General features: G+C 44.1%; 1 protein-coding gene across 6 annotated transcripts in view; it reads right to left on the bottom strand.

Moving 5' to 3' along the window:
* The window catches only part of hipk2 (homeodomain interacting protein kinase 2), a 79,508-nt gene extending 55,018 nt beyond the window's left edge, over nucleotides 1-24,490 (bottom strand). For 3 of the 6 annotated variants that reach the window (XM_020651094.2, XM_065956530.1, XM_020651096.2), the window contains exons 1-2: nucleotides 23,677-24,490; nucleotides 4,071-5,241 (exon numbers count right to left, since the gene is read on the bottom strand). In XM_020651094.2, coding sequence (XP_020506750.1) covers nucleotides 4,071-5,241; nucleotides 23,677-23,695 — 1,190 coding nt within the window. In that variant the 5' untranslated portion in view covers nucleotides 23,696-24,490. The remainder of the gene's footprint in view (nucleotides 1-4,070; nucleotides 5,242-23,676) is intronic. The other 3 variants (XM_020651092.2, XM_020651095.2, XM_065956531.1) reach the window with 2 other exon arrangements.
* Nucleotides 24,491-26,934: the final 2,444 nt, after the last annotated feature.

The following is a 26,934-nucleotide window of genomic DNA, read 5'->3' as shown; positions in this document are numbered from 1 at the left end:
AAAATTAAGCTTGAAAGAAAGCCTGAGGAAAAAATAACTCTGCTCTTTTTGTTAGCTATGTATCCATTAGTCAATCCATGTCTGAAGGTGGGTGCCTGTTTAAGATGGGACTTTAATGCCTCTGTTATTCCGTACCGTCAGTGTAAATGCCACAGAGGTGAAATGGGGGATAACTTTAAACTACAATATGATACAAAACATTGTTCAGATGTGTGTCATGTAGGGTTAGAGAGTGTGTAAAGGCCCTGACACACCAAGCAGACGGCAAAGAACTAGTGGTGACGAAGGCCACTAGTTCTTTGCCATCTTAACCAAAAAGTTGTACTTGAACACACCGCAAAGACTACAGCCGACGGCCAACCACCACGTACGATCTGTGCATGCGTGAGAGGAAATAAGTCTCCATGCCAGCAGGCGGCGGTAGTCCATTCTTATGATACGAGAAGACCATTTTCACAACGGCTGTTGGTCAGAAAGAAGAGGCTGAGGAGACAAATAAGGAGAAACCGCACTAATGGGTGAAAGCATGAATACTACAGCGACATGCTCAAGGGGCTTTACTGAACCTGTGTGGAGAGCTGGAGAGAAATAAAACCTCCCAACAGCCAATCACAGAGATCCCTCCCACCGACCGGGCCAAAAAAAGGCAGACAGGGGGCGACGGAGCTGGACACACCGCAAAAACTAGGACCGACGACCGACGATCTCCTTGGTGTGTCGGGTCCTTAAGCTTCACCAGTTCCTCCGTCTACATGTTACACCTTCCTTACACTCATCAGCAGCCACCACAAGACAGGCTCCTACCGGCCGTACTGCCTTCAGACATTTTTTTAATAAACTGAAATAATATCTTCCAACCATTCCACGGCCTCAGTGAGATAAATAGGACAAACATGACCAATTGGGACAAGACAATAATCCCTTTATCTGACACAGGGTAAGCTTGACTAGCCGGCTTACTGGTTACATAATTAGCTATAGGCAAGAAGGAAGCAGGAAAGGAGGGGAGGATGAAAGAAGTAGGACCAAGCTGAGGTCAGTCGGGTTGATGTAATCAGGACATAAACACCACACAGTGATTAAGAAACCGAAGACAATGCATAGCAGAACACAAAGAGCTGGAGGCTATGACACAATTAAATAATGGTGGGAGACCAGTACAAGTCCTGTACAAGTACAGCAGCACCAAGTGTGGAAGTGCGACGGACAAGCCTGTTTGACAAGGATAGATGAGCTCAGCTACATGAGCCTGTACTCACTAAGCACTGAGGCGAACAAAGTTGAAATTCTAAGCACCCCGAGATCTGCTCCTGCAAGCTTCACATCACTTGTTTACCTTGAACACTGGGGTTTTTTTTATTTGCATGAGTCAACCTTGTGGAAAATCCATAAGTCATTTGCAAGGCTCTAACAGCACATCACCAGCAAATACCAGCTATGACATCCAAGATGCAAACAGCCATGTTTGAGGGGAATGTAATTATCTCCAAAATGGAAAAGGGCAAGAATTAATCAAGAAACTCTTTGCATCCAAAAGCCTCTGTAACGGGCTTAATTTGACTCTTTCTAAAGTCTACCACACTGTATAAAAAGGTTTTTAAAAAATCATCCCAGTCACTACTTCATCAGACAAAAACAAGGATTCAAGTGGACTAAGACGATATGCCGACTTCCCTTGAATCAAAGCAGACACCAGTGGGATGTTTTTTTCTGTTGTGGAGGATTTGGAGAAACAGCAGCCAGCAGGTTGCAACTGGAAAATTCCCACCTGCATGTCTCTACCTTATAAAGGTAGCGTCTGTAAGGTCAGAAACAGAAAGCATCCTGCTATCTTCACATCTGAAAGCATCAAAGATGGTTTGATGTTCCCTCTAAGCTTTTGAACTCACCATCAACTCCACCCGCAGCAGCAGCAGTTTGTTTGTTTGTGGCCCAAACTGAACTCCACGCTAAGACGCCCGTAGTGCTCTTCTCCCATGAGCTCATTCTTTGAATTGAAATGCAAGGCTTGTCTCCTGCCTCACAGTGAGTGGTGGGGTAGTAAATCAAACCTTCTCGTTATGTCACACTGTACTTCAGGACATTATGAAGTCATTATGCACACACACTCATCAAAATGCCTCAAACTGGAAACTTGGTGTCCCTGGTCTAAGTTTTGGTGACTGCTGTTGGGTAATTTTCTAGTCAATGTCAGCCTTTTTTTCCATTCCTACACTGCCAAGAGGAAATGAAGGGATGATCTCTCCACTCTCCTCTACTCATCACTCTCCGAGAAAACAAACAGGAACATTTTATGGCCTGCTTATTGACCTACGGCCCCAGGAGCAACTAAAACAGGCTACTGCTGGTGTTTGCTTCAGGATGAGCTACTTAAACTGATAAAACAGCACTGCCCTGTCAACATGTACAGTCCAGGTCCCACACAGGGACTATAGTGTGTTTAGGAGACAGTTTGAGAGGAGGGTATCAGGAAACAGTTTGGGAAAGAGAGCTTGGATCTAATGATTCACCTGTCAGACATGATAAAAGATGATCAGGATCTGCAGATTTCTGAGCAGTTTGAATACCATCACAGTTCACTTCACCTACTTCATACTTGTCAGCCTTTCTGCCTCACTGTTTTATCAGGACACAATGGTACCTCAGTGTAGCCTATTTAAAAAGCAAACTGTAAAGACAACAAAACCAAACTCCTCAATCAACACAATCCACTAAGAGGGAACCAAAAACGTCTCAAGAGAGACTCTACACTGGGAGCAGTTGCAGAGCCGCCACCTGGCATGTGTGTGTGTGTGTGAGGGTATAAGTGTGTTTATGTGTGTGGTACCATAGACACACACCTGTTCTTCCCCGGCACCAGGCCTGAGCCTCAAACAAAGCTTCTCTCTGTACCGACATGGACACTGTTTGATTTCTCTCACAGTTCCCCTTCATGCTGCCTCTGCTGAAACCTAAACACACTGTTTGCTATGGGCGGAAAAAAAAAGACTGTTTCAGAAGCTCTGTGGAGAAGAAAGAAAGACCTTCCTAGGGACTCATCTGGTTCTAATGCAGGGCCCGCTGGTGTGGATTACAGGCATGTATTACAGGAGAACTCAGGCTGACCCCTCATCTCTATCCCGGGGGGAAATGGTAGCCAGCCACGGTTATGGGGGGCTGAGGGTCCGGGGGCCTGAGGAGAAGAGGGGTGAATAGAAGCCCTTGGGCATCCTGCCACCCCACATGATTGGTGCCCTTCTTCAATGAGGGAGTGTCTCTAATGCAGTTTCCACATATACACTCCTGGAAATTTCAAGAGAATTTCAGGAGGACTTCCAATGAAATCCTCCTGGTTGTTCACACATGCAGCTCACAGCGGGAGACTATCCTGGTTGGACAGGAGGGGGGGCGAGTGTCTCCTGAGGCTGATGAGAAAGTGACAGAAGAAGCAACAGAATGCGATACAAAGCTAATGAGAATATTGGACTTTATATCAATGCTATGTGTAGTTCGACATAATCACAATATCAACAAAAGCCTGACATGAAAACAAGAAAAAAAAACCATCACATATCCCCAAACCTCTCCATAACAGAAAAAAATGTCTCTGCTTCAGATATTTCCTTTGGTCTGCCGACTCTTTATCAGAGCTTCATCCAGTCAGAACAGTCCTCTGATAATCATCCGAGTGATTCTAAAACATATTCATTTCCTCACATGAATGCAATAAGCAGCTGGCTACTGATCAAGCCTCTAAGTATCCCACACCGGACAGGGGGTTAACTACAGGTGTAAAGAACCCAACAGGAAAGGCAGAAAATGAATGAAGGGAGAGCTACAGCAGCAGCTCGTGAGGCTGGCAGTAAATCTAAATGTTGGCCAAATAATCAGTTCTAGTATGAAAATATTCCTTAAGAAGCAGGGATGGATCAAAACAAGATTCATTGAAGCATGATGATTATGACAGAAAGAACAGGAACAAACAGCGGGACACAGCTCTGTTCTTTTTGCCAGCTCTGTTCTTTTTTATCCAAAAAAGTTCTATATATATATCCATTAATAGCAAATGAATAAGAACGGTCTGCTCTTACCTGTAGTATCTGGACTGTAGATAGGTGGAGCAGACTGCTTTGGACACGTGGCTGGCAGATCCAAAGTCAATCACTTTGACCCTGTAGGGTTGTCGAGACGGGTCCACGAGCATGATGTTCTCCGGCTTTAGGTCCGCATGGATCAGCCCCAGGCTCTTCAGCTTCATTAGCGCTGTGGCCACTTGCTGTAGCACGGGTCTGATGTATTTGAGCGGCAAAGGGCTGAACTTGTTCTGCTTGAGGAAGTCGTACAGGTTCTGCTCCAGCATCTCAAACACCAGGCACGTGTGGTTCTTGTGCTGGAAGCACTCGTAGGCCCTCACAAAGTTGTAGTCATCCGCACTCTCCGTGCTGAGACGCGCCAGGATGCTAACCTCGATCTGACCCTGCCGTGCATAAGACGGGTGGTTTTTCAAGATCTTGATAGCCACGATCTCGTTGGTGCCCCTCTTCCAGCACTTGACGACCTGTCCAAAGGTTCCTCTCCCCAAGAATTCGAGCACTTCATAAGTGTTGGTCATGGAGCAGAGCACTTCATGCTGCACCAGCTGGTAGTCCCCCTCGCTGTTGGAGCCGCTGTTCTTGGATGTTGCCGTGGAGGTCGCGGTGGCCACTGTGGCCACCGTGGCTCCACTGGCTGCTCCGTTCTGAATCATGGGTGGGCCGTGCTCCTCAATGATCTGCACACTGCTGTTGTTGTCGAGTTCCTCGCTCTTGCGTTTAAGCCCGCATCTCTGGTAGGTGTCCAGAAGACTGACCGTGCTACGGCGTGTCAGGTTGTGGACACCAATCCCACCACCCAAACTACCACCGCCCCCACCTCCACTGCTGTTGCTGCTGCTGCCTCCACCCCCGCTGCCCAGCAGAGACCCAACGGCCCCCGAAGTGCTGCTGGCTGACGCGACCACGATGTGGCCCGCGCTGGCTGGAAAGATGAGCGCCTGCTCGTAGGGCAGGGTGGTGCTGGCGACCTGCAGGGAGCTGTTGATGCCGAGGGGGCCGCTGGTGGCCGACAAGTTTTTGCTGCTATTGTGGCTGTAGACTTTGCTGTGTGTGCCGTACCCTGTCATATCCCAGTTGCAACTCTGCTCCACCTTCAGTTTCTTCACGCTAAAGAAGGCACTTGATTGGAGAGTGTGAGGGGAGAACACTTGCACTTGCGAGGCCATACCTGTGAGAAGAGGGGGAGGGGGTGGGGGGGGGGGGGGGCAGAGAGGACAGGAGGGGAATGAAAGTGAGAAGTTAGGAAATTGAGAGTGTCTGCAACATGAGCAGAAGCCAAAGCTTTAAATAAAGACAGCTTGGGTCAGAGCGGGTCATTAAACACCAAGCATATATGCCGATGTGCAGCATGTTAACCTGTTTAACTTTTTAACATCCAAGTAAAGAACAAAGCATTAAATAACCCTAAAAACGTCATGTGACATTTGTTGCTTTGGCATGAAGTCATTCCTTAGCAACGCCATGTATTATAGAACATCAGATTCCACATCATTAAAACTGGTGGGAAATGGTTTTTTTTTTATTCAATGTCATGAGTTTTTTTTTTTTACATTGTTATGCAACATAAATAAAAAAGCAGAATGTTTGGCAGAAAGATAAGCGGGTTTAGATTGAGTAGTGCTTATGCAAACCACTGGTTCATGCAGAGGAAATGCCTTTTCCCCAATGTTCCCATCTGCAGTAAAGTAAATAGGCTGAGTGAATACTAAAAGAATATCCTTTCATGGGACACTCCACAGAGACAGCGGGGCAACACAAAACCGTACACAAAAAAAAGGCCAACAAATAAAAAAATCTCATGGCATGATTGCAATTTCCTTTCCCCACTACACAACCCAGCCTTTGGATTTATTGGTACACGATTACTCAGTTTAGGGAAGGTGGTGGAAGAAGTAACTATGAGAACAGGAGAGGGGCACTGAACTCCCTCTCAGCTAAAGATCCCGAAGACAACAAAACAAAAGCAAAACTGCAGCGAGGCTGTGCTCTGAACTCCTGGGAACAAGCTGCCTCAGAGTAAGCAAAAGCTTCTCCAAGCAAACAACTGCCCAAAAATAGTCCCTTTCTTTATCTCCCTCTTTGCAAACAGGCTTGTTTGTAACATTGAAATGATTATTACAGCACAAGGAAGATTATATGAGACTTGTAGTAATGCTATGTTTAAACAGTTTCCAGTAAAACCAAAATTAGTTTACTGCTAACAAACTAAGAGCTTCCACCTGGTCGTACCAACACCCACACAATTAGACCTCGCTTGTTGAACAACTGATGCATGAATCAAAGAATTTAACGGTCACAGCTTGCACACAAACAGTAACAAAATCCATGCAAGCAAATAGTCATTAAACTGTGTTTGCTGCTGCAGAAAAGGCTGCTGCTGTGCGTTTAATAGACGCCTTGAAAGCTGGGAAAAGTTTTATGTTCAGAGATAATTAGAGAAACATTTCCCCCAAGACGAGAGGTTTTTTTTTTTAACTGTGAGCTCTATTGTGTGAACAGAAGGCAGAGGGGAGGGGACACGCTGGTCACTTTGTCATTATTAGCCCTTTGAGTGGTGATGAGGATTAATTCAGGAGGAAGTTGGCGGTTCTCCACTTCTCTTTGCTTCATTTGTCTTTTTTAAGCATCCTCACCTTTCTTCCTCCTCCTTTTAGAATCTATTCAGTCTCTCTGCGGCCTTGCTTGGACTTAAGTTATCTGTTCGGTCATCTGGTCTTAGCACTAATGCTGCAGGATTGAAACTGCACATCAGAGGGCTCACTGTAAGCCTGCTGGGTGTTGTACAGTAGCTCAGGTTTCATAGCACCTCCATGCATGCTGAAGTACTAAATGTATTGCCATATATCTGCATGTGGTTAAACATATTCTTTCGCATGACCATTCATGTAGATATGACTAGTCCAGAAAGGTAATAAGGATCGTCCGCTAGGCTATTAGGGGCAAGGCTCTCTGCTAATCACATAAGCCCTGAAAGCCAGATGTCACTCCTTGGATTACCAATTCCTGTGCCTGGACTTTACGCTAAAAATAATTTGAATGATGGGTTACGTCACAGAGCGGCGTCCACACAGTGTGACCGAGAGTCTGTGAGGATAATCACAGGCACAGGCTGATGAACGCAAAGATGGATGGGCGGACACAGAGTGGGCCTGTTCCTCTTATGGAAAATTCCAGCAATACATATCTGCCAGTGTGATTATGGATAGCTCAGGGTTTTACAAGGCCGGATTGAGGCTAAAACTGCTCTTGCATTAGCATCACATGAATTCCCTCTTCAACCCTTAGACACTCATTGACTCTCTGTCAGTTTTTAACCCCGCGGTCAAAGAGTTCACTCGACACCGCCTTTACTGGGCAATGAGCTGAAGGCCACAAACATTAACCAAAAACAGGAAAAACATCACCCAGAAAAATCTTTACACGCACAGCCTTGGTAAGAAAATTGTGAAATGCTAGTTTTTCTACACAAAAAAAAACGAATAGCTGCACAAGACAGACCCCAGTTTGGAGCCATGTGCGGACGCAGATAAGTAATTAAATGAACTTAAAGTAAGAGGTCAAATGGTTCGAATGTTATCTCATGACAACATACACAGGCAACAATGTGAACAATTAGACTTCATTGGAAAGGCGGCTCCAGTCCTCATGAATCACTTTTCACCAGAGCTGAAGTTCAAACATATTTATGATCTAGTATCTGAACAACCAAACCCTCTAAACTGTTGTCAGGAAAAAGAAAAAAAACACACAGAGCCAAAGCCCTTCCCTTGAAAACGTCCTCTTGAAGTTTATTTGAATTTCTGAACTCTAAGCCAAGCACAAAACTGTAAAGGTCCATTGTTGTGCATTTACAATGTTGGAATGCCTTCAGTAGCCAAGGCTTTCCATTTAGCATACCTAAAGGAACGCTGTGTGTCCCACATACTGCAATTAAGCATGCCAGAGAGGCATTTTCCTCTGTTTAGAGGCAGCATGTTGAAATGGTGGTAGTCAATGTTTTCAGGGAGATTACTCCTCTGTCAGGGGTTTGTTAATCTTCTTTTTGGGAGGATCAGGGCCGTTCTGCATGCCATGCGAGGGCGAGAGACGGGCTGAAAGGAGGAACGGAAGGAGAATAGGCCATGAGTGGCCCTCACATTCTAGCCTGTGACCTGCTTCTGTTTTGCCCTCCTTTATTAAAGCCATCATTTATACTCCCCTGACGATGTGACAGAGAGTATTGATGAGGGCGCTTTTAGACATGTTGAAAAACCTGCCAACGACTCCTTTTTAATTACAAATACTTTTTAAATACAATGTTGCTCTTAACTCAACTCACCCAGTCCCGCTCTTTAGAAAATTCAAACTGTTCAAGGTTGAGGTGAAAATGTAATCTGCCCTGCGATTACAAAAGTGCATAAAGGGAGACATTTAAATGTAAAATCACTTGTAACCCAGAAGACCTTTGAAAGACCAGCAGTCAGGTCTGTCTCGTCATAGTCGCCTGGTCTGGATATATTTGGACTACATCCTGAGGACTTATGGCTACTGATGACCCAGTGTCTTTACTTGGCATCCCAGTGTCTGGAGGACTGGAAGGTCTGGGGGGGGGCAGGCTAAATCGCTGGTTAATGGAACAACCTGACTGTCTAGACAAAGCATTATCTCAAACCTTCAGTGGTGCATGTGGATCTCAGCTTATCACACCTCCATTCCTTTTCCGAACAACCTGACACAAACACACAAGATAACGTAATGTGTCTGAGTCAGGTATTGGACGGCCAGAACAACCCCAATCTACTCCGTTATAGATTATTCAAGCATTTGATCATCTATATAACCAATGTTGTTTGTTAAAGCGATCAAGTTAGTTAAACGGAAAGTTAAATTCTGATTAACCGACCAGTCTAAAGATAAGAAAACACTCAGAAAGCATTCAAAAGTGAGAACAATTCATACAAAATAGTCTGTGGGTAAGCCGTGATTTGTTTTGCTAAGTGTGGCTAACGTACCTGCGCTAGCTCCGCCAGCCTTCGGTCCTCCCTGCAGCTCAATTTGCACATGCCTGTGCTAGATGTGGTTTCTCATTGCTCAATATGCTAGTTCAACCCGACACAGCCTACCAACAAATTTATCTCCACTTCCTAGATCAAAATACTGCCAAGACGCTCTGCTCCGACGAGATGTTATCTGTCCACTGTGCTCGTTTACATCTGGGTTGTAGAGCGGGGAGAGCAGGGCCCTTAACCAGAACTACAGTTACAGTTTGAGAATAGTATCCGACCTATATTGAAGGAAAAATATTAATCATTTGTTTAACAGACTAGTAATTCTGGAGCCAACTAGTCGAGAGCATAAGATTTACTGTTTTGGGGTGACGTTGGCCTTGTGGTTGGTTTGTGTTTCCCATGTACAGAGGCTGTGGTCCTCAAAGCAAGCAGGCCAGGTTCAAATCTGACCTGTGTTTTCCTTTACGTCATCTCCTCCCCCCCCCCGATTTCCAACTCTACTCTATTTACACATCTGCCTCTATTCCTGAACTCTTGTATCCAGGTGTTCTTTCATTTTGTACATGCATCTTTAATTTGAGTGATGCTACATGAACACAGGCCTCGCAGACAGAAGACCCACTGATGGGAAACCTGTTGTGGGGACAGTGACCGAAACGCTGGGGTTAAACACATCAGTGAACGCACCACTGAAGAGGAACATATTGTCCATACAGAGCAGCCCGGCCTTGTGTTCCTGCCTCCTGTCTGAGTTCTGCCCTCAGTGGGGGAGCTGGAGCTTGACTCTGCATATATCTCTCTCTCTTTCTCGCTCCCCCTCGCTCTCTCTCATCTCTGCTTATTTATAGAATAATGCATCAGGCGAGCTCACGGGGAGAGTCTGTCACGCAGGCTGCTTTATGCTCATCCTGACCTCAGTATTTGACCAGTTGAAACTGCCTCAGCATTTCTCTCCACTCTCTTATAAAACACAGAAATATAAGACAAATATAAAGCTAGCAAATTGAAGCCTCGGGGGCAGAAATGAATGTTGTCTCACCGACACACACAGGACCTCTTAGACTATAAATCAGCCACATGCCTGCTAGCCTGTACATGTGACACTCCCTTAGCTCTCCCCTTCTCGGAAGCAAACAGCATGTTGTGTTAGCTTTGAGATAACATGTTCGCTCAGCAAAAATGCACATGCATCAATACATGAGCAAGAACAGAAGCACGCAAGCAATCACACTAAAGTGCACATGTAGGAAAACTAATACAAAGAGGTGCATACAGCTGCACAACTTCACACTAACTGATATAAAACACAACTCTAAATATATTTCGACTTTAGGCTCCACTTGAGCAATGATAACTTGTGTACTTAAAGTTAAAATATTAACATTTCTAATCTAAAGTAAAGCTGAAAGACCTGGTTTCACAGAGAAAGTGTCCCGATAAGGAGACTGCTATTCACGCTGTGAGGGTGGTCGTAAAACAGCTGGTGTGAGAAAAACATTTGCCTTGTTTATACTGCCAGGTCAGCCTACACCAGGCGCTGAACCAAGGCGCAGGGTGGAGGAGAGGAGCGGGAGACGAGGAGGGACGCCAGGGGGAGGAGGAGGAGGAGGAGGAGGAGGAGGAAGAAAGGGTGGCAGCGGAGTCGCTCTGCTTGAGCTGGATTTCTTATTAATCAAATCACGAGTGTAGCAAGTGTACCAAGCACAGCAACCAACTTCCTCCAAACTGAAGAAAGACAGAAAGAGAGTGAAAGAAAGAAAGAAAGAGTTGCAGCAGTAGCAGATAAGACATTGAGTGTGCTACAGATAAGAAGAAACAGTTTGTTCTGTGCTGAAGTCTCGTATGTGGCAGCATAAAATGAAGGAGGGGTCTGAAACGTGCCCAACCATAAACCAGTAGCACCTGTTGACTTACGACTAAACTGCACTACCATTGACATGCACTGTATGCATCAGGCTGTGCACATTTGACTACGGTTACAGTGAAAGGCCAGGCAGGGACACACACCTGATAAGCAGCCACTCTGCACAATGCTTAGCATCTACACACAGCAAGAAACGCCCCACTAACAACACACTTCCTCTTATGTCATTAGTACCAACAATGACAGCTGGACACAATGTTCTATAATGAGATCAACATATGAGAAGAACGGCAGGCAAGAAACAGAAACCCAGCACAAACAACAAAGAGGGAGGACAGGACACACAGATGAGTACAATGAGGGACCAAACATTGTACAATGGCAAATTGATCTACGGGGGGGGGGGGGGGGCAGTGCAGTATGGATTATGTTGCGTGCTGACTGTGTTGTGCTGAAATGCACACACACACAAAGTAAGACTCCTAAGAGTCCATTTCAAAGGAGACAGTGTTCGCTGTTCTTACCATGTGTCATAACCTGAGATTTTTAAAGAAAGGGGGCTTCACTCAGGGAAGAATAAAAGGCAAAACGTGATATGCAAAATGATGCCACATTGTACTCACACAGGGACGCACGTGCCTGCACACACACACACACACACACACACACACACACACACACACACACACACACACACACACACACACACACACACACAAAGCCAGGTTCCCTGATAGCAAACCAAACAAAGAGGTCAGCATTCAACCTGTTGTTTATTAAACAAAAGGCCCGACTAGAATCAGAGACGTAAAGAAGCATTTCACAGATTGAGACCGGAATTTGAATTCTAAATATGGCTGAGACGATATCAGTATTTTAAACGTCGATATGATACAAGTAAAAATCAAACTTTGTCGATACCTGTTTTGATACCATGGCAACAATAATAGAAGTCTAGGCACCCAATATGAGGTACTGTAGATTTTGTAATTGTAATTGTCAATAATTGCAAGCAAACTCCTGCACAGTCTTTATTGCACAAAAACATTTTCAGTGTTTCTGTGCATAAATGTTGACAATGTTTTTGTGCAATTAAGACCAAAGCGAAGTGAAGGATCCAATCCTCTCCTACACACCTGTCTTATGACATAAATGTAGTTGTTTTGTAGTTTCAGTACCTTTCAATTAAAACATTTGGTATTGAAAAAGTATCAGAGTAGATTTTTGACAACTCTCATTCTAAATGGTCTAAACCAGTTGTTCTCAACTGGTCGAGCCTCAGCAACTACTCCTTCATGAAAAATAGCGAACCAAATTTCTTGTATTTTTCAATCAATCAGATTTATTTTAAGAACAATTCTACAGTTTATTTAACACTGTACAAACGTGTTAAATAAAAGTGTTTCATTGACTTTTTGACAGCATGGCTCTTCCAGGCACACATTTGCAACCCACTGAAAATGGCTCCACGACCCACTTTTGGGTCCCAACCCACCAGTTGAGAACCACACTTACACAAAAATCAAAATCTTTTAACTGACTCTGAAAGTAACTTCAAATATTCAATGTTTATTTGAACAGGGAAAACTAAAAAGTATTCATATGCTAAGCTAATTTGCTATGCTGTCTCTAGATGGGCCTTTAAAAATACAAATACATAAGGGACAGTAGAAAACAAACACAAATAAAATAATACAAGATATAAACAGTCGTTAACAAATATCTTGAACTTATAAAATCTAAAATGATCCTTAACAGGTGTTCACGTTGGTTGGATGTTAAATTCATTAACATCCAAGCCATTTCAACCATGGCAAGCCATTTCAACCTTATTAGTATGTTTATCACACACAAAGTAATGCAAACACTATTTGTTGAGGGAAAATATTGATTTAAATTCTGCAAATTAAAACGGAGAGCGGCAAACTGCAGGGGAGAGTAAACCCTGTAGGCAAAGGAGGAGGAAGCCACAGGCTAGTATGTCAGCTGCAAAGAGCTAACCGCCCCACCCTGCCGCCCGGCCCTGTCCCATGGAACAGACCATTACAAATAGGTTTTGGGTGTGTTTTTTAACTCAGGGGTCAAAGTCTGTGCTGTATTAATATCAAACAGAGAGAGCTTCAATAATGCCCGTCCTGCACACCACGCCTTCCTGCACCAAGGATGCACCCGCTCTTTGCATGTGTGCAGAATGTGTGCCTGCACGTGTCAGCAGGCATTAACCCACAGACATGCATCTCTGCATATCTGAGTCTCAACGTGTGTGTGTGTGTGTGTGTGTGTGTGTGTGTGTGTGTGTGTGTGTGTGTGTGTGTGTGTGTGTGTGTGTGTGTGTGTGTGTGTGTGTGTGTGTGTGTCTATCTGTTTGTGTAGGACTTAAAGTGCTTCCTGCACTATTTGTCTGGCTTTAACATCAGAGCTATGTATCAACAGCATGCAACACACCACCACCCCAGAGCACACACACGCACGCACGCACGCACGCACGCACGCACGCACGCACGCACGCACACACACACACACACACCCAGAGGGATTCATCTGATGCCCCACCCCCTTTGAAACCGGGCAATGAACCCCGACAACAGAGAAACCAGTCTGACCTGACCAGGCACCTGCGGGGACCAATCAAACGCAGGCAGAGACGAAGCTTTTTGTATTTCCAAAACAACTCAAACAGCAAACTGATAGATGTGTAACTGAAGAAAAGAAGGAGGGAGTTGCTTGGAAAAGCTGCCCTTGAATAAAAATGCATCGCTGATGTCTCGTTTTCTGAGTCAGTTTTATGCACACCCGTAAAAAAAAAAAAAAACCATAAAAGCTGGCTGTTATTTTCATATCTCAATTTCTTGCAGGTTATCAGCTTGAAACCAGGATGCAGCAGGGAGTTTTTGAATGATAAGTTGTGACACACAGGCTTGGTCAGTGCTTTTGATAATGATACATGCCAATGGCAGTACGCTAAACAAATTTTTTACGTCCCTCAAAGACGGCAAGCAGAGGAGGAAACAATGCAGCTTCTTGACATAACACGTCAGAACTCTTAATAACCCCCATATGATGTGGTTTGCTCTCCTGTCTCACCCAAAATCTCATCCTCCCTGTGCCCCCCCCCCCCCCCTACTATCAAATACACACAGTGGAGGGTGCACATGCCTCCCTAGGTGACAGCAGTGTGTGATATTTCAGCGGGGTGTGTGAAGCTGCTGCTTGGGGCCTATTAAGGCCACAGATCATCAGACTAATTTAGACTACATGATGCCTTTTTCTCCCTCTAAAATGCCTCAACATGCACTCATAGCGCAGGTGACTCATCCATAAGCATGCATGGTGAATTCTTTTCATCTCTTTTCATCTCCTTCTTTTTAACCCTCTCTCTCCTTCTGTTGCTCCTCTCATTCAGTCCGACAAAGTAAGAGAGCCCACCGTGCTCCACTGTATATCCAAACGGCTCTTTAAAGATTATAAGAGGGACACAAACGTGTGCCCACATACCAATTTAGAAAGGCATATGTGTCCTTAATCCAGCTGACATAATGCTGTAAACATGGCTGTTGAGCCTTTCTGGCCACACAGCTGAGGAAATAAATATGGCCGGCCAACTCAGCCCTCTCCTTCTGATTCAGCGTGAAAATCATGGCTTTAGCAGATTATATTTTCAGTGTCCTCGCAGTCACAAATAGCAGCCAAAACCGGGCAGGAAATGTCTATTCTGACCATCAGTTTAACACCCACACACGGAGAGGCTGAGTGTTACAAGTGCACATTTGCATTGGCTTGCATAAAAGTTAAACAACACTCAAAAAGGAGAATCAAGAAGTTGAACGTTGTGAACAAAATCAGTTCCTTTCACTGTAAGGAGCTGCCTGTTTGGGGTTTTCTCCTCTGGTCTGGGCCTTTTCTGACTTCCTTTAGCTCAGAAGTAGCTGAGGGGGATTTTAACAGATGGAAAAGATGAGCCGTGGGAAGCGAGTCAACAGTGATTCATCTCACTGTAAGATGCTTTCTGTGAATAAAGATAGAAGCGCTATTAGTCCGTTAGCCTAGCGGAGGTATTTTTATTTGTCCCGGCTATTAACATGCTGAAAGGATCTGAATGAGATCCATGTTACTGAGATGAATGCCACTTAGTGCTGCCATGTTTATGTCCGAACGTCTTTAAGTTGAATGCTCACGATGCAGATCTTAGAGGCTCGCACACCGTCTCCGTCTCACAGAGGCCTAATGAGCTGAAAAAAAACAGCTCGCCCGGGCCTGGACCGCTCCGGAGCAGTGAAGGAAGGAGAACAGGTCCTCATAACTAAAGGTCAACTTTTGGCCTTTTTTCTGGGCCAGTTTCTCGGTGAAGGGGTGGGAGTGAGTGAGTGTGTGTGTGTGTGTGTGTGTGTGTGTGTGTGTGTGTGTGTGTGTGTGTGTGTGTGTGTGTGTGTGTGTGTGTGTGTGTGTATGTGTGTGTGTGAGCAGCTGCTCGGCTCCGTCATGAGAGACGAGGAGACGGGCCCCTCGACGGACGAGTTCTGATCCCAGATGTAAGAGAGAGACAGGTTATAGGGGAAGTGGGGTGACATCTATGGAACCCCCCCCCGCACTCCCCCTACACCACGATCGTCCTCTCAGACCACTGACCCCCACCAGTTCTGAACTGCCTTACCCTCCCACATGCGCCCCTGACCTCAGGCAGTGCCCTCCGAGGACTATGGGCCCCGAGAAGAGGTTATTCATCTCTGCAGGCCCCCCCCCTCCTCTTTTCTGCCTTACTTTTTCAATCTCTGTCACTGCATGTCTTTGTGTCACTCTCCTCCCTGCTCTCTGTCTCTCCGGCTGAATGGAGGGGTCAGTTCAAAAGGCTGCCAGGCAGAGCTGCTGATGTGCCTCAGGCTTTGAAGTGAGGAGTGGATCTAAAAAGGAGTACAGCCTGTTTTTTATGCTGCACACTCTCCAGCTCAGAGACATAAACAGGTAGCTCTATCGCTCTTCTTCTTGTTGAGCACGGATGCATACCTAACTTTTTAATGATGGGCCATACTTGAGCAAGGCGTGTGCCAGGTACATTTCTGAACTGAACACGTTTTTCAGTGTGACGAGCACCAAAGCTTTTCAGAGCACAGTAAATAATGCTTTGACTATAGATATTAATGTATCTGAGTGTTACATTAAGTCTTTAAAGATGTACATGAGAGGAAGTATTTCTTACAGTTAGGACTTTCAGCATGTCTTAGCTGAGTCCTGGGGTCGTGTTAGAGGAGCCACAGGAACGTCTGATTAAATCCAAAGACTTTTAAACATCTCTGTCTTCCTACATTATGCCTTAAAAGCTCATAAAAGATTAGCTTCCAGGTTTCAGTGGCAATAAAGAAATCATTTCTCTATGTGTAAATCAAATAGATGTAGAGACCGTTTTGCTGCATTTCATGACTGATTCTGAAAACCTCTGAGAGGATTTTTTAGTTGCCACATCCTGAAAATTTAAGATTTAAAATTGTTAGTGTAGTTTACAGGGAACAAAGACCCCCACCCCCCAAAATAATCCCTAATCCAAATCAAGTTAAGAAAAAAGGGAAGGGGGGCCTTTCTGTGACACTAACTGTCACATTGTATTTCCATTTCTGGAAAGCATTTACTCTGCTCGCACAGTGATAGAATAATGAGCATTAGAACAAGAGTAGAAGAGTAATGACAATCATTTTCTCTTTTTCCCAACGTGCAGTATGTAAAGCAGCACGAAGAGAGAGAAAGAGAGAGAGAGAAACAAAAAGTTTGAATAGGAGGGAATGGATGATTGAGAGACATAATAAGAAGAGGCAGCAGAGGAGAAGGAAAGGGCTAAAGCTGCTCATTTCCATGCCTGTTGACTCTTTTGACTACCACAGTCGTTGTCTGTTGCTGCCTCCTCTCTCTGCTCTGTGCCTTTTTCGCCTCCTGGCTCTGGACAGAAATGGGCTCGAGCGCTCGTCTGAGCTTTGAAGTCCTTTGGTTATCAGCCAAGCGGAGCGCTGTACCTGCAGCCATCTGTGAAGGGGCCGCCAGCAGCCACCCATCGCTTCACTTCCCTTCCATGACCGAGAGGGTCCGGAGCCAGAAGTGGTGAAGGGGGCAGCGACACTTAAGTCCACATTAGCTGGCTTTAAAAAAAAACCCACCTTTGTGTTATTCATTTACTGTACATTGAGTTTTAATATCTCTGTAAACACTCCCCTAATCCCTCTGTACATCACCCCTCCTGCCATGCCTCGTTTCGTTCTCGGGGAAGAGGAGGGGAAATGTGAAGGTGAGAGGCTTGATTAAAAAACTGCAAGCCATTTTTCACACCGTGCCTCGTGTAATGTGAAGAGACAATTGGGATCTTTTGTTTAAGTGAAGTGGCTGTGAGTGCACAAGTTGCCCTCACCATCCAGTTGCTGTCTTTGCATCACATTCAGATCTTTTGAAAGTTTTTTTATGCTTGTACCGTGTCAGGTTGAGAGGCCAAAAACAAGCTTGATGAACACAGCGGCAGCAGCAGTGGCGGTGGCTCTTTTCCAGAGTGTGCGATGTCAAAAGCACTTGTACGGGTGGACATTATCACAAACAATAGGATTAAGACCTGTGACAATGTGCACCACAAACAAGCTGGTGGTGCAATTTGGGGGGGTTAGTGATGGCAATAAATAAGAAGAGCCATGCGGGGGGGGGGAGCGAGGCGGGAAGCGATGGGGGGCTTTTTGGGTGGGGGTCATGATTACAGAGAACAAAAAAGCTACAGTAGTTACACCTCTTCTCAGACTGGCCTCCAATTACACACACACACACACACACACACACACACACACACACACACACACACACACACACACACAGATACGAGGGGGGCTTCCAATCTGGCCATCAGGCTGTTGCTGAAGTGTCACATGGGCACCATGTGTGCTGGCCAATGGCCTCTCGGCTTATCAACAAACAGAGCGGGATGGAAGGACAGATAAGAGATGTGGGGGCAGGGCGGGGGAACGCAGGAGGGTGTGGGTGGGAGGTGGAGGGGTCACTGGCAGACGATGATTGCAAAGTGAGTATGAGATATCTATGGTACGCGAGGAAAATGCAGATCATGCTCAAATCGCTCAGTGCAACATTATTAACATGTAAGAAAAGTGACACCATACAAAGTGCTCTTTACGCTGCTGCAGGAATGTCGGTGTAATTATTGCTTAACAGGCCCAAGTTAACAAAAGGCCTCATTCACCCTGAGCCGTATTGAAAAGCAGTAAAATGTGAACCTTTGTTTGAACCGTGGCTCTCAAAGCAGATCAAAGCAAAAGTGTCAAAAGGTGCAAGGACTCTCTGCAGTGTACTTTTTAATAGATACCGTCTCCTCCTCGCTGTAAAACATTCACTACATGTCTTTAAGCGAGAAGCATTTATTACATTTCAGATGGACGATCATCTTCTCTCCCCTCATGCTGATCCTCAAATACAAACTGGAGAACGTTATAAGGTAACACGCAACCCACTGGAAGACAAATGCTCCTTTTAGAGCACAAAAAACTGTTTTATATTTATTCCCACACGCACAAAACTCTTGAAACTCCAAAACATGTTTAAGTCAGCTTCATATGTAAACCCAAACAACTTTATATTTCACCCTGATTTTTTCCTTCTAGCCTGAAGTAAAAGTCAAGAAAATGGAATCAATCAAGCGGGGGTGATGACATTTTTATAATGAAACCATAGAATGTATGAAACATGAACGTACTGTAGTCTCATGGACGTACCCGAATGGTTACTGAAGGTGAATTTTGAAGCCCAACGATGGCAGTCACCATATTGGAAATGCTGTCTCAAACGAACTCTCAGTCAACCCTGAAACGGGCAAAGAGCTGGAGTGGCGGTGAACCTAAAGCCTCCTGACAAACAGCCTTAAGTCACCTGCTTGTAGATAGATCGCTCATGCACCCATTTATGCACAATTTGTCCTTAATAAAACCAAAACAGATGAGTTGTAAAAGAATTCAACCCCTGTACAATGTGTGCCAATAAAGACATGTACTATTCAGACCAAAGTCGTTGTTTGTACAAGACTGTAAATACGTTTGTTACTGCTGTCTAAATGGATATATTAAGCTCCCTGGGCTTTTGCAGCGAGCCCCGAGTGGACACTTTGAGGGACTGCAGTTTATTGCACTCCAGCATGCTTGAGGTTGCAGCTTTCATGCAACCAGTGCAATCTTTGTTTACATAATTATGTTACACATAGTCTTTTTTTGCCCGTCTATTATTCTCCGCTTTTTTTGGTTTATGCAGTGGATAAGTCAAATAATAAGTAGCATTGATATAGAGGCAAAAAAAACACTGTGAGGCACGTATGTGAATAACAACTTTAAAAAATGTCAGAGGCAGGCCGTGCTGAAATATTCTGGGAATATTAAGGAGTGCATGTAAGTCTCCAAATAATTAAAAAGCCACATGTTATGTGAGTTTAAACTATTTAAACCAGCAATCAGGTGCACTGTCATGTGTTTTATTCCACCAAATAAAATAATCTTTCAAGCTGTTACAGGCAGATTTTTTTTAACTTCTATAAATAAAAAGCTTTTTAACTTTTATGTAACAGGCGAGTAAGTATAACTGATGCCTGTTCCACCAGTTTCCTCTTCAGCAGAGCCTGGAGTCGTTTAACTGCTAGTCAGAGCCACAGGCAGCTGTTCCACACAGGCCGACACCACACACAGTGAGAAACAACAGTGCAGGGAGGGAAGAAGGCCTTCACACATGCATGACAACCAACACGGAAATGCCTTGTGTAAGCAGTCGGCAGGGCTGAGGCTCCCTCCATTGCAGCCCCCCCCTGCCTTCCCCCCTTTCCCCTTCGATAAAAAACGACTAATGTCAGCAACTGATGTGGTCTCCCGCTTCAAGGACCTCAGACCCGGACCTCTCAGAGTCCTTTCACACAGAGGTCTGAAACATATGGCACAAGCACTAAAAACAGGAGGCTCGCTGACAGTAGAGAAAATGAGAATTGCAAAGTCCCGTTGCATCTCCACTGAACATCCTAAAAAAAAAAAAAAAAACAGGCAGAAGAATGATGTGCTGGGGTGCTGAAGGCAGTTTTACTCAGGAGAAATTTGCTGAAGAGAGTATATGAAAAGTTAAGCCTGTTGAAATAGCCAGAGGTATCTGCTCATATTCAAGGCTGGGCCTCCTGCGTCAGACTGGCCTCCACTAACCTGTCATTTCAGTTCAGGCTGACGTTACCCTCCCCATCTGTTTCTAAAACCCTCAGATCACACCTGTGAACTATTTCAGAACATCAGAGAGCTCGCATATTCCCCAGTCTTTAACCCAGAGCTGCACACACACACCTCACATAAAACTCACATTCTATCTCCCTCCAAAGCCTCGGCTTCCTCAACTAAACGCTTCAACAAATCAATAGCAAAAGAATCCCCCGAACACTGGATTTCACTTCCTTTTCAGATGAGAAGCTTTGAATAATGCAAAAGCGATACTTGTAAAGACAGCTTATCCATTTTCATAACCCGTTCTGAGCAAAGCGCCTTCCAAACAAGTCATGAGGTTATGCATCAGGTCAACAAAACAGATCAAAAACGGCTGCTGAGTGAAAGTGAAAAAAACAAGAGATAAACATTCAGAGAGGCACCTACACAGATTTGTGGAGTGATGACTGTTTTTCCCTGCGAGCTATTTAACCATCAGCCGTTAGCTCTCCTCCCTCCTCCCTCCTCCCTCGCCGGGGCCTTCCTCTGTCTCCAGGATGGACAGTGAAGAGCTAAACACACCACTCTGCCTGTCATAACAGTCAGGAAGTAAAGAGACCCTCCTCGGTTCCCCTGACTCTGCCACAGGGTGCGGCCCCCGCTGTGGCCCCCTAAAGGCCCCCGGGGTTCTTCCTGCAATTCTAATCCAAGTTTTTTAAAGGCTGCAACCTTGGACTCTAAGCCTGGGCCGTGGCCTGTGAGGAAGATATCAATCAAGCAGCTCCAAACAAGCGTGGGGGGAAGCGGAGGGAGTCAGAGAGGGCAGTTTGTGAGAAAGTCTGGATCCCTCTCTGTCCCCAGAGACCAACGGCAGGGTGCATAACCTGTACCTGCAGACCCAGAGGTAATTCAGTCACATTAACGCATAAAGGCCGTGCTGACGGATAAAACATTAATCTGCCTCTGATGCAGCTGCGCCTATCACCAACATCAGCAGCAGCAGCAGCAGCCTCTGAGTCATACTCTGTCCTTTTTTATTTCCAGGCAGGAGTGAATGAATCCTCTCTGGAATCATTTGGTTGACCTGTGATCCACAGTGAAGTCGCCCTCCTGCCTGGTGCCCAGCTCTGCAGCTGTCTAATCCTCTCACAGGCCTGCTCTACAAATGGGAGATGGCACATGTGTGCAACTCGTACACAGATAGAGACACATGAACACATGCACACATGCAGGCATGAGCTCATAACAACGTTCATCTCAGCTGGGGGGGAGAAAGCAGTATAGCAGGGCAGGCTTTGGCCGTTTCTGAATATTAGCTTTTCCACAGCTGGAGGCTGCTGGACCTGCTCCGATCATCAGACATCCATCAAGGTGTCAGTTTGCGTTATGAGGCCGAGCTCCCAGGGTGATCAGAGCGCTGCCCAGCCTGCCAGCAAGCCCGCCTGATGGCCTTCTGTCTGAGCCAAGACGGACCAAAGGCAAACACATAAAAAAAAGAAAAAGAAAGAGGGAAAAAGGCAAAACTGACAGGAACATGGACAGAAATCCACTCAAGTGCCAACAACAATGTGAGCTTTATAAGCATTCCTCAAAGTATCAGCTCTGATTAAACTAATAATTCCTCTTAAATGATTATGATGTTTAATGAAGTTCAGCAAACAAAAAAAACAAATGTCTTCTGTTTTCCCTCAACCAGCTCAACATGAAATGATCAAAGGAAGAAGTTAATCTTAAAGATTTTAGTTATTACTTTCTCTGTAGCCGAGGGGTGAGTAATCACCATAATAGCCTGTCTAAGTCTACGTAAAAGACCCCCTACCCCCCACCCCCCCCTCACCTCCCAAAAAAAACTATTTTCCACTGGAGACTTTGGTCATTTCCATGACTGCTCTACATAACAGCACTCTCCAACACTGAGGAGGACAGGCGGGGGTAATTAATTCCCCCTGCCGCCTCTTTCTCTTCCCTCTCCATCTCTCGGTGGTGAAGGGAAAAGCCGGGGAATGTAATTTACACTAATTACCTTTTGCATAGGAGTCTCATTTCAACTTTTCTTTTCATGTTGAAGCGACGTCGTCTCGGGCTATGCCTCTAAGCTTCAACACCCCCTGATGAAAAATCACTACAATATTCCTCCAGTGACATGAAGGCACAGCGAGGAGTTTATAGCACCCTGAATGCAGCATGTAGACGCCTTTTAAACCAACTGAATGTTCCCACTTTTTCTCCTCATATTTGCATTGGCCACATTCAAACATGTAATGTCTTACTTTCCAATAGTTCTTTTTGTAAATAGTGATCTGAGTAGAAACGAGGGGGGTTCCCTTTGACACCAGCAGAGGGACTATGGAGTACACGAGAAGATGTTAAATATGGTGTTTCTCAAAAATAAATACTTTAAACGTCACAGGTCAACATTTGTTTTAAGCTATTAACTTTACACGAGCTCTTTTATCAGCATGTAAACCCCTGATAATCTCTTCAAATATATTGTTAGGGATTATCAGCCAAAGCAGCATTTTCAGCAGGCTGCAGTGCCTCTGCATGTTGCATTACTACAGCTGGATTTAATCATGAGACTGCATGCAAATGCATAATACTGAAGTCCCTGTTTGATCAGAGTATTTAATCTGTTGGCAGAGTGTGTGTGTGTGTGTGTGTGTGTGTGTGTGTGTGTGTGTGTGTGTGTGTGTGTGTGTGTGTGTGTGTGTGTGTGTGTGTGTGTGGTTGCAGCGGGACCAGATACAAACCACTGATGATCACCGGTATTAATGTTGCAGCTTTATAACCTACCTTGTGTAAAGACACTGTTCAAATGTTAGATTGTTGTTATTTTATCAAGAATCTGAATGACAGAAAACAATCCAGAGAAGCACGCGGGGTAGCAACCTCGCATTTGGATTAGTCACAGCCACAATGCTGCAGCCATAGCGAATATATGTTAGCTTTTAAGCTCGCTTTTGGACTCCGGAAGGAAAAGAAAAACATTTGAGTGAATTCTCAGAGCAATAACACATTTGTGAGTCTGTGAGTTTGACGATGTGTGTTGGAGAAATGGAGATATAAAGGAAGAATGAGAGTAAATAAAGGCGGACCGATCGGTGACCGACATTCTCTCTCCTTTTTTAAAACCAGATTTTTTGAATACCAGGAACAGAAATATCGTGTCTGTATGTGGACTACTGTATGTTGAACACTTGCATGCGTGTCTTTGACCTTATTCATTAGCCTCATCAGCGCTGTTTTAACAGACACAGCTCAGACTGGCAGCACAATCTGACTCAGTAGGATATTTACTATTATCCTCCAACTGCGTTTAGCAGCTTCGAAAGCACACAGCCGCAGGTTATTTCACAGCACACTTGTTTTAGGTTTAAAAAAGAATTATAATGTAAATATGTGTTAAATGATTTAGAGCAAAAGAGCAGAGGGAGCACCGCATCTCTGCCTCCGGAGCAGCCGCAGTTCACTGGTTTCACAGTGATACAGTCGACTCAGTGCACGGCAGAAGAAGAAGAAGAAGAAGAAGGGAAAACAGCAGATATTTAAAAGCATCTTACCTTCGTATACAGGGGCCATCGGTGCAAGGATTTCTGTTATTCATGGCAAAAAATGAAGCGAGATTTCTGCTCAAAACTCAATGAAAATCTGCCATCTTGAAACAGTGATGAGAGAGTCGCCGCGGTCTCCTGCATTACTGGCCCGGTTCATTAGTGAGGAAAATGCTCATAATTCATATCCAAGCGTTTTGCAAAACGTAGAGTCCGATGCGAGAGGAGCGACCGAGGAGAGGCTGCAGCTCCGATCCGACCCTGAGAGACCTTCTCTTTTCTCTTTATTCTGGAGGCTCGGGAGGACGAGCCGCGATGACAGGTTTACTTCAGCTATTGTGCGACATGTCTGTGGAGTGAGGAGTCTGTGCAAAAGTTGCAGTGGTCAGAGCGCAGCGAGTTTGGTTGTACAGTGAGAGAGTCGAGTGCCGAGAGAGTCGATGCAGGCACCGAGCAGATGCATCACTGTGGTCTCCAAAAACAATGACTCAAATATGAATAAGAATCTATTAGTGCCTTTAGTATTTACATTCAGTGACTCTGTTGAAAAAAGAAAGGTGAAGAAACGACATTATAACCTGAAGAAATAAAGATAAGGATAAAAAGAGGATTACCACTACGTTGTTATTTTAGTAATTTAGCATCAGGAAAACATTTAAAAGACAAGAATGAAAGAATATTTCATATTTAATCATAATAATAATAACTGTATTTATATAGCATAGAGATGGGGAAAACTCGATTCATGTAAAAATCGAGATTATTGTCTTCTAAGATTTAAAATCGATTCATAACTTCCAAAAATTGAGTTTATTATTATTATTATTATTTATTTATTTTTTTAAATTTATTTATTTATTTTTTTTGGGGGGGGGCACTCCCTGCGAAGTGCTAAGGCTAGCTCTTTAACTAAGTAAAATGCCACAAAAATAAACTTTGAATCCATGGATCCATGAAATCAGGAACATTTTGAATCAAAAATGAATTCTGAATCGAATCCTGACCCAAGAATCACAATCGAATTGAATCGTATAGACACCCAAAGATTCCCAGCCCTAATATAGCACCTTTAGGTGACAGGAAGTCAGGACTACAACACATTAAACAAACAGAGAGAAGTCAACCATTGTAATATAAATGCAAAAAACAAGAACAAGAAAAGATACAAGAAGCAGGTCTCACAAGGCAGTTTGAGCTATAAAGCAATACAATTAATGAAAATCCAAGATAAAAGTTAACATGATGATGACAATAATATAGAAAATAAAAAAGACAACATCACAACACAGGTAATAAAAAAACAAAAATGAAGATAAAAAGTGTTAATAAAAGTAAGCTGGTAAATATAGAAGAGCAACAGAAGAGTAAAACACTAGAAGAAGGTTAAGAGGATGATAAGAGAGATAGATTCAAAAAGTATCTGATAAAAAAAACGACGATTTGGCAATTAAAAAATAACATTAAAACATGAAACACAGACCAGAGAGAGGAAGTGCATCAACGATACTTTAAGGTCTTTAAAAACAGCTTTACTAACCTTTTTTTACTCAGGGGGTGAAGTCAGCTTGAATTGGCCGTCAGGTAAGATGTGCAGGAGAAGGTTGGAGCATCATTTCTCTGCCAACAGTGGTGATTCTAGGGTCTGTTGGGGCCCTATAGGCAAAAATCATTTGGGGGGCCCTCCATCCGGCGTTCATGACCAACATGTCTGCCAGTGTCCTGACGCTCTTCCTCTTTCTTCCTCTTTCTTTTTTCTCTCCTCTAGACGGATAATTCCTCCTCATCTTTCTTTGTTGACTTTCATTGACCATCTTCACAGCAATCATGAATGTGACGCTTAGCAGGGCAACAAGACTGAGTGCTGTCAGATGGTGCCCCTTTAGGGAGGATTCCTACGGTCGCTTTGGGCCGTTGCATTGTTTTAAGTTTGTCAGCCTTTAAGGGGCCCCCTACTGGTCTGGGGCCCCAAGCGCTTGCTTACCCTGCCTTTACACAAGCAGCGCCTCTGTCTGCCAATCTGCAAATGACCGATCATAAATGGTTGCTTTAAAACTAAATGACAATAAACAATAGTTGTTTTTTTTATTGGCCTGAGGATGCTGAGGTGGGCGGGGCAAAGTGTAACATGATGTGAAGGAAGGAGATTGTGCAGAAAGTAAGCATTGCATAGCCTATAGCCAAAAATCATTTACTCCTCATGAGTCAGATAGAGATGGGAAGTTTACCAACTAAACAAAACATTTATGATCAGATATTTAGCCGCCTCTTTTGAATAAAAAGTTTAAAATCAGAAGAAGAAAAAGTAATAGACACTGGTGCATTTGAGTAAAAAATGGGCTTCTTCAGTCTACACTCTTACACAGGATTCATAGCTGCAGAATAAGTTTATTAGTCTCAATGTAATGTGTATTCATGCAGAATGTTAATAGGTTAATCCTTACAAAAAAGACAGTTTAGCATGAGGACAGGCCAAGGAGGGAATAAAGAGAGAAAGCAGAGAGTGAAAGAGACAAAGCACAGAAGAGTACATTCAGTGGAGAAAGGACAGAGTGAAGGTGATGTCAATAAGAGATAATAAAGAGAGAGCTGACATCAAACGTTTGCTTTTTAGCAAAGACTTAGAATATTACAAAGACCCCTTTGCAAAGGTGCATCAGCAACATTGTGGCTGGCTTTGTTTATTTTGATGTTTTGAGTTTTTCCTCAAAGATTTTGAATTAAATAATGTATTTGACAATTGTTCACACATGAAACAAAGACACCAACACAGAGAAGCATGCACAACATGATCCGTTCATTTTAAAATCTATTTTTAATTGAAATATTTGTTATGTAAACAGTGTGTGTACAGTTTTGTTACTTTTGCACATTCTAGAAAATAGTTTTTTTATTTGCTGTTAAAAATTAAAATGATTTTATATGAAGTCACTTTTGGCCCGTTTTACCTGAATATTGTGGCGGCACTTTGCACCCCGTAGCTGCACTTTAAGCACTCTAACTCTGAAGGTCACTTCATCCTGGTTTGTTTTGAACGACACGGCAAAGCCACTTTTGATTACAAAAGCTTAAAGTTTCATGTGATGACTCCATGAGAATACTTTTTCAAAAACCTCGGTGGACAGGAGTTCTTATGGGAAACTTTATGTACAAATGTATCTGCTGATTGAATTTCATTACTATGCTGTTGATAAATCCCAGTCATAGTTCTGTGGGATACCAGTCAGCCTTGTGGCTGGTACACTGGTACAGCTGTCTTTTATGGCATTG

Source organism: Labrus bergylta, chromosome 7, assembly GCF_963930695.1.
Source record: "Labrus bergylta chromosome 7, fLabBer1.1, whole genome shotgun sequence".
Classification (NCBI taxonomy): Eukaryota; Metazoa; Chordata; class Actinopteri; order Labriformes; family Labridae; genus Labrus; species Labrus bergylta.
This window is presented reverse-complemented; position numbering and strand designations above follow the sequence as displayed.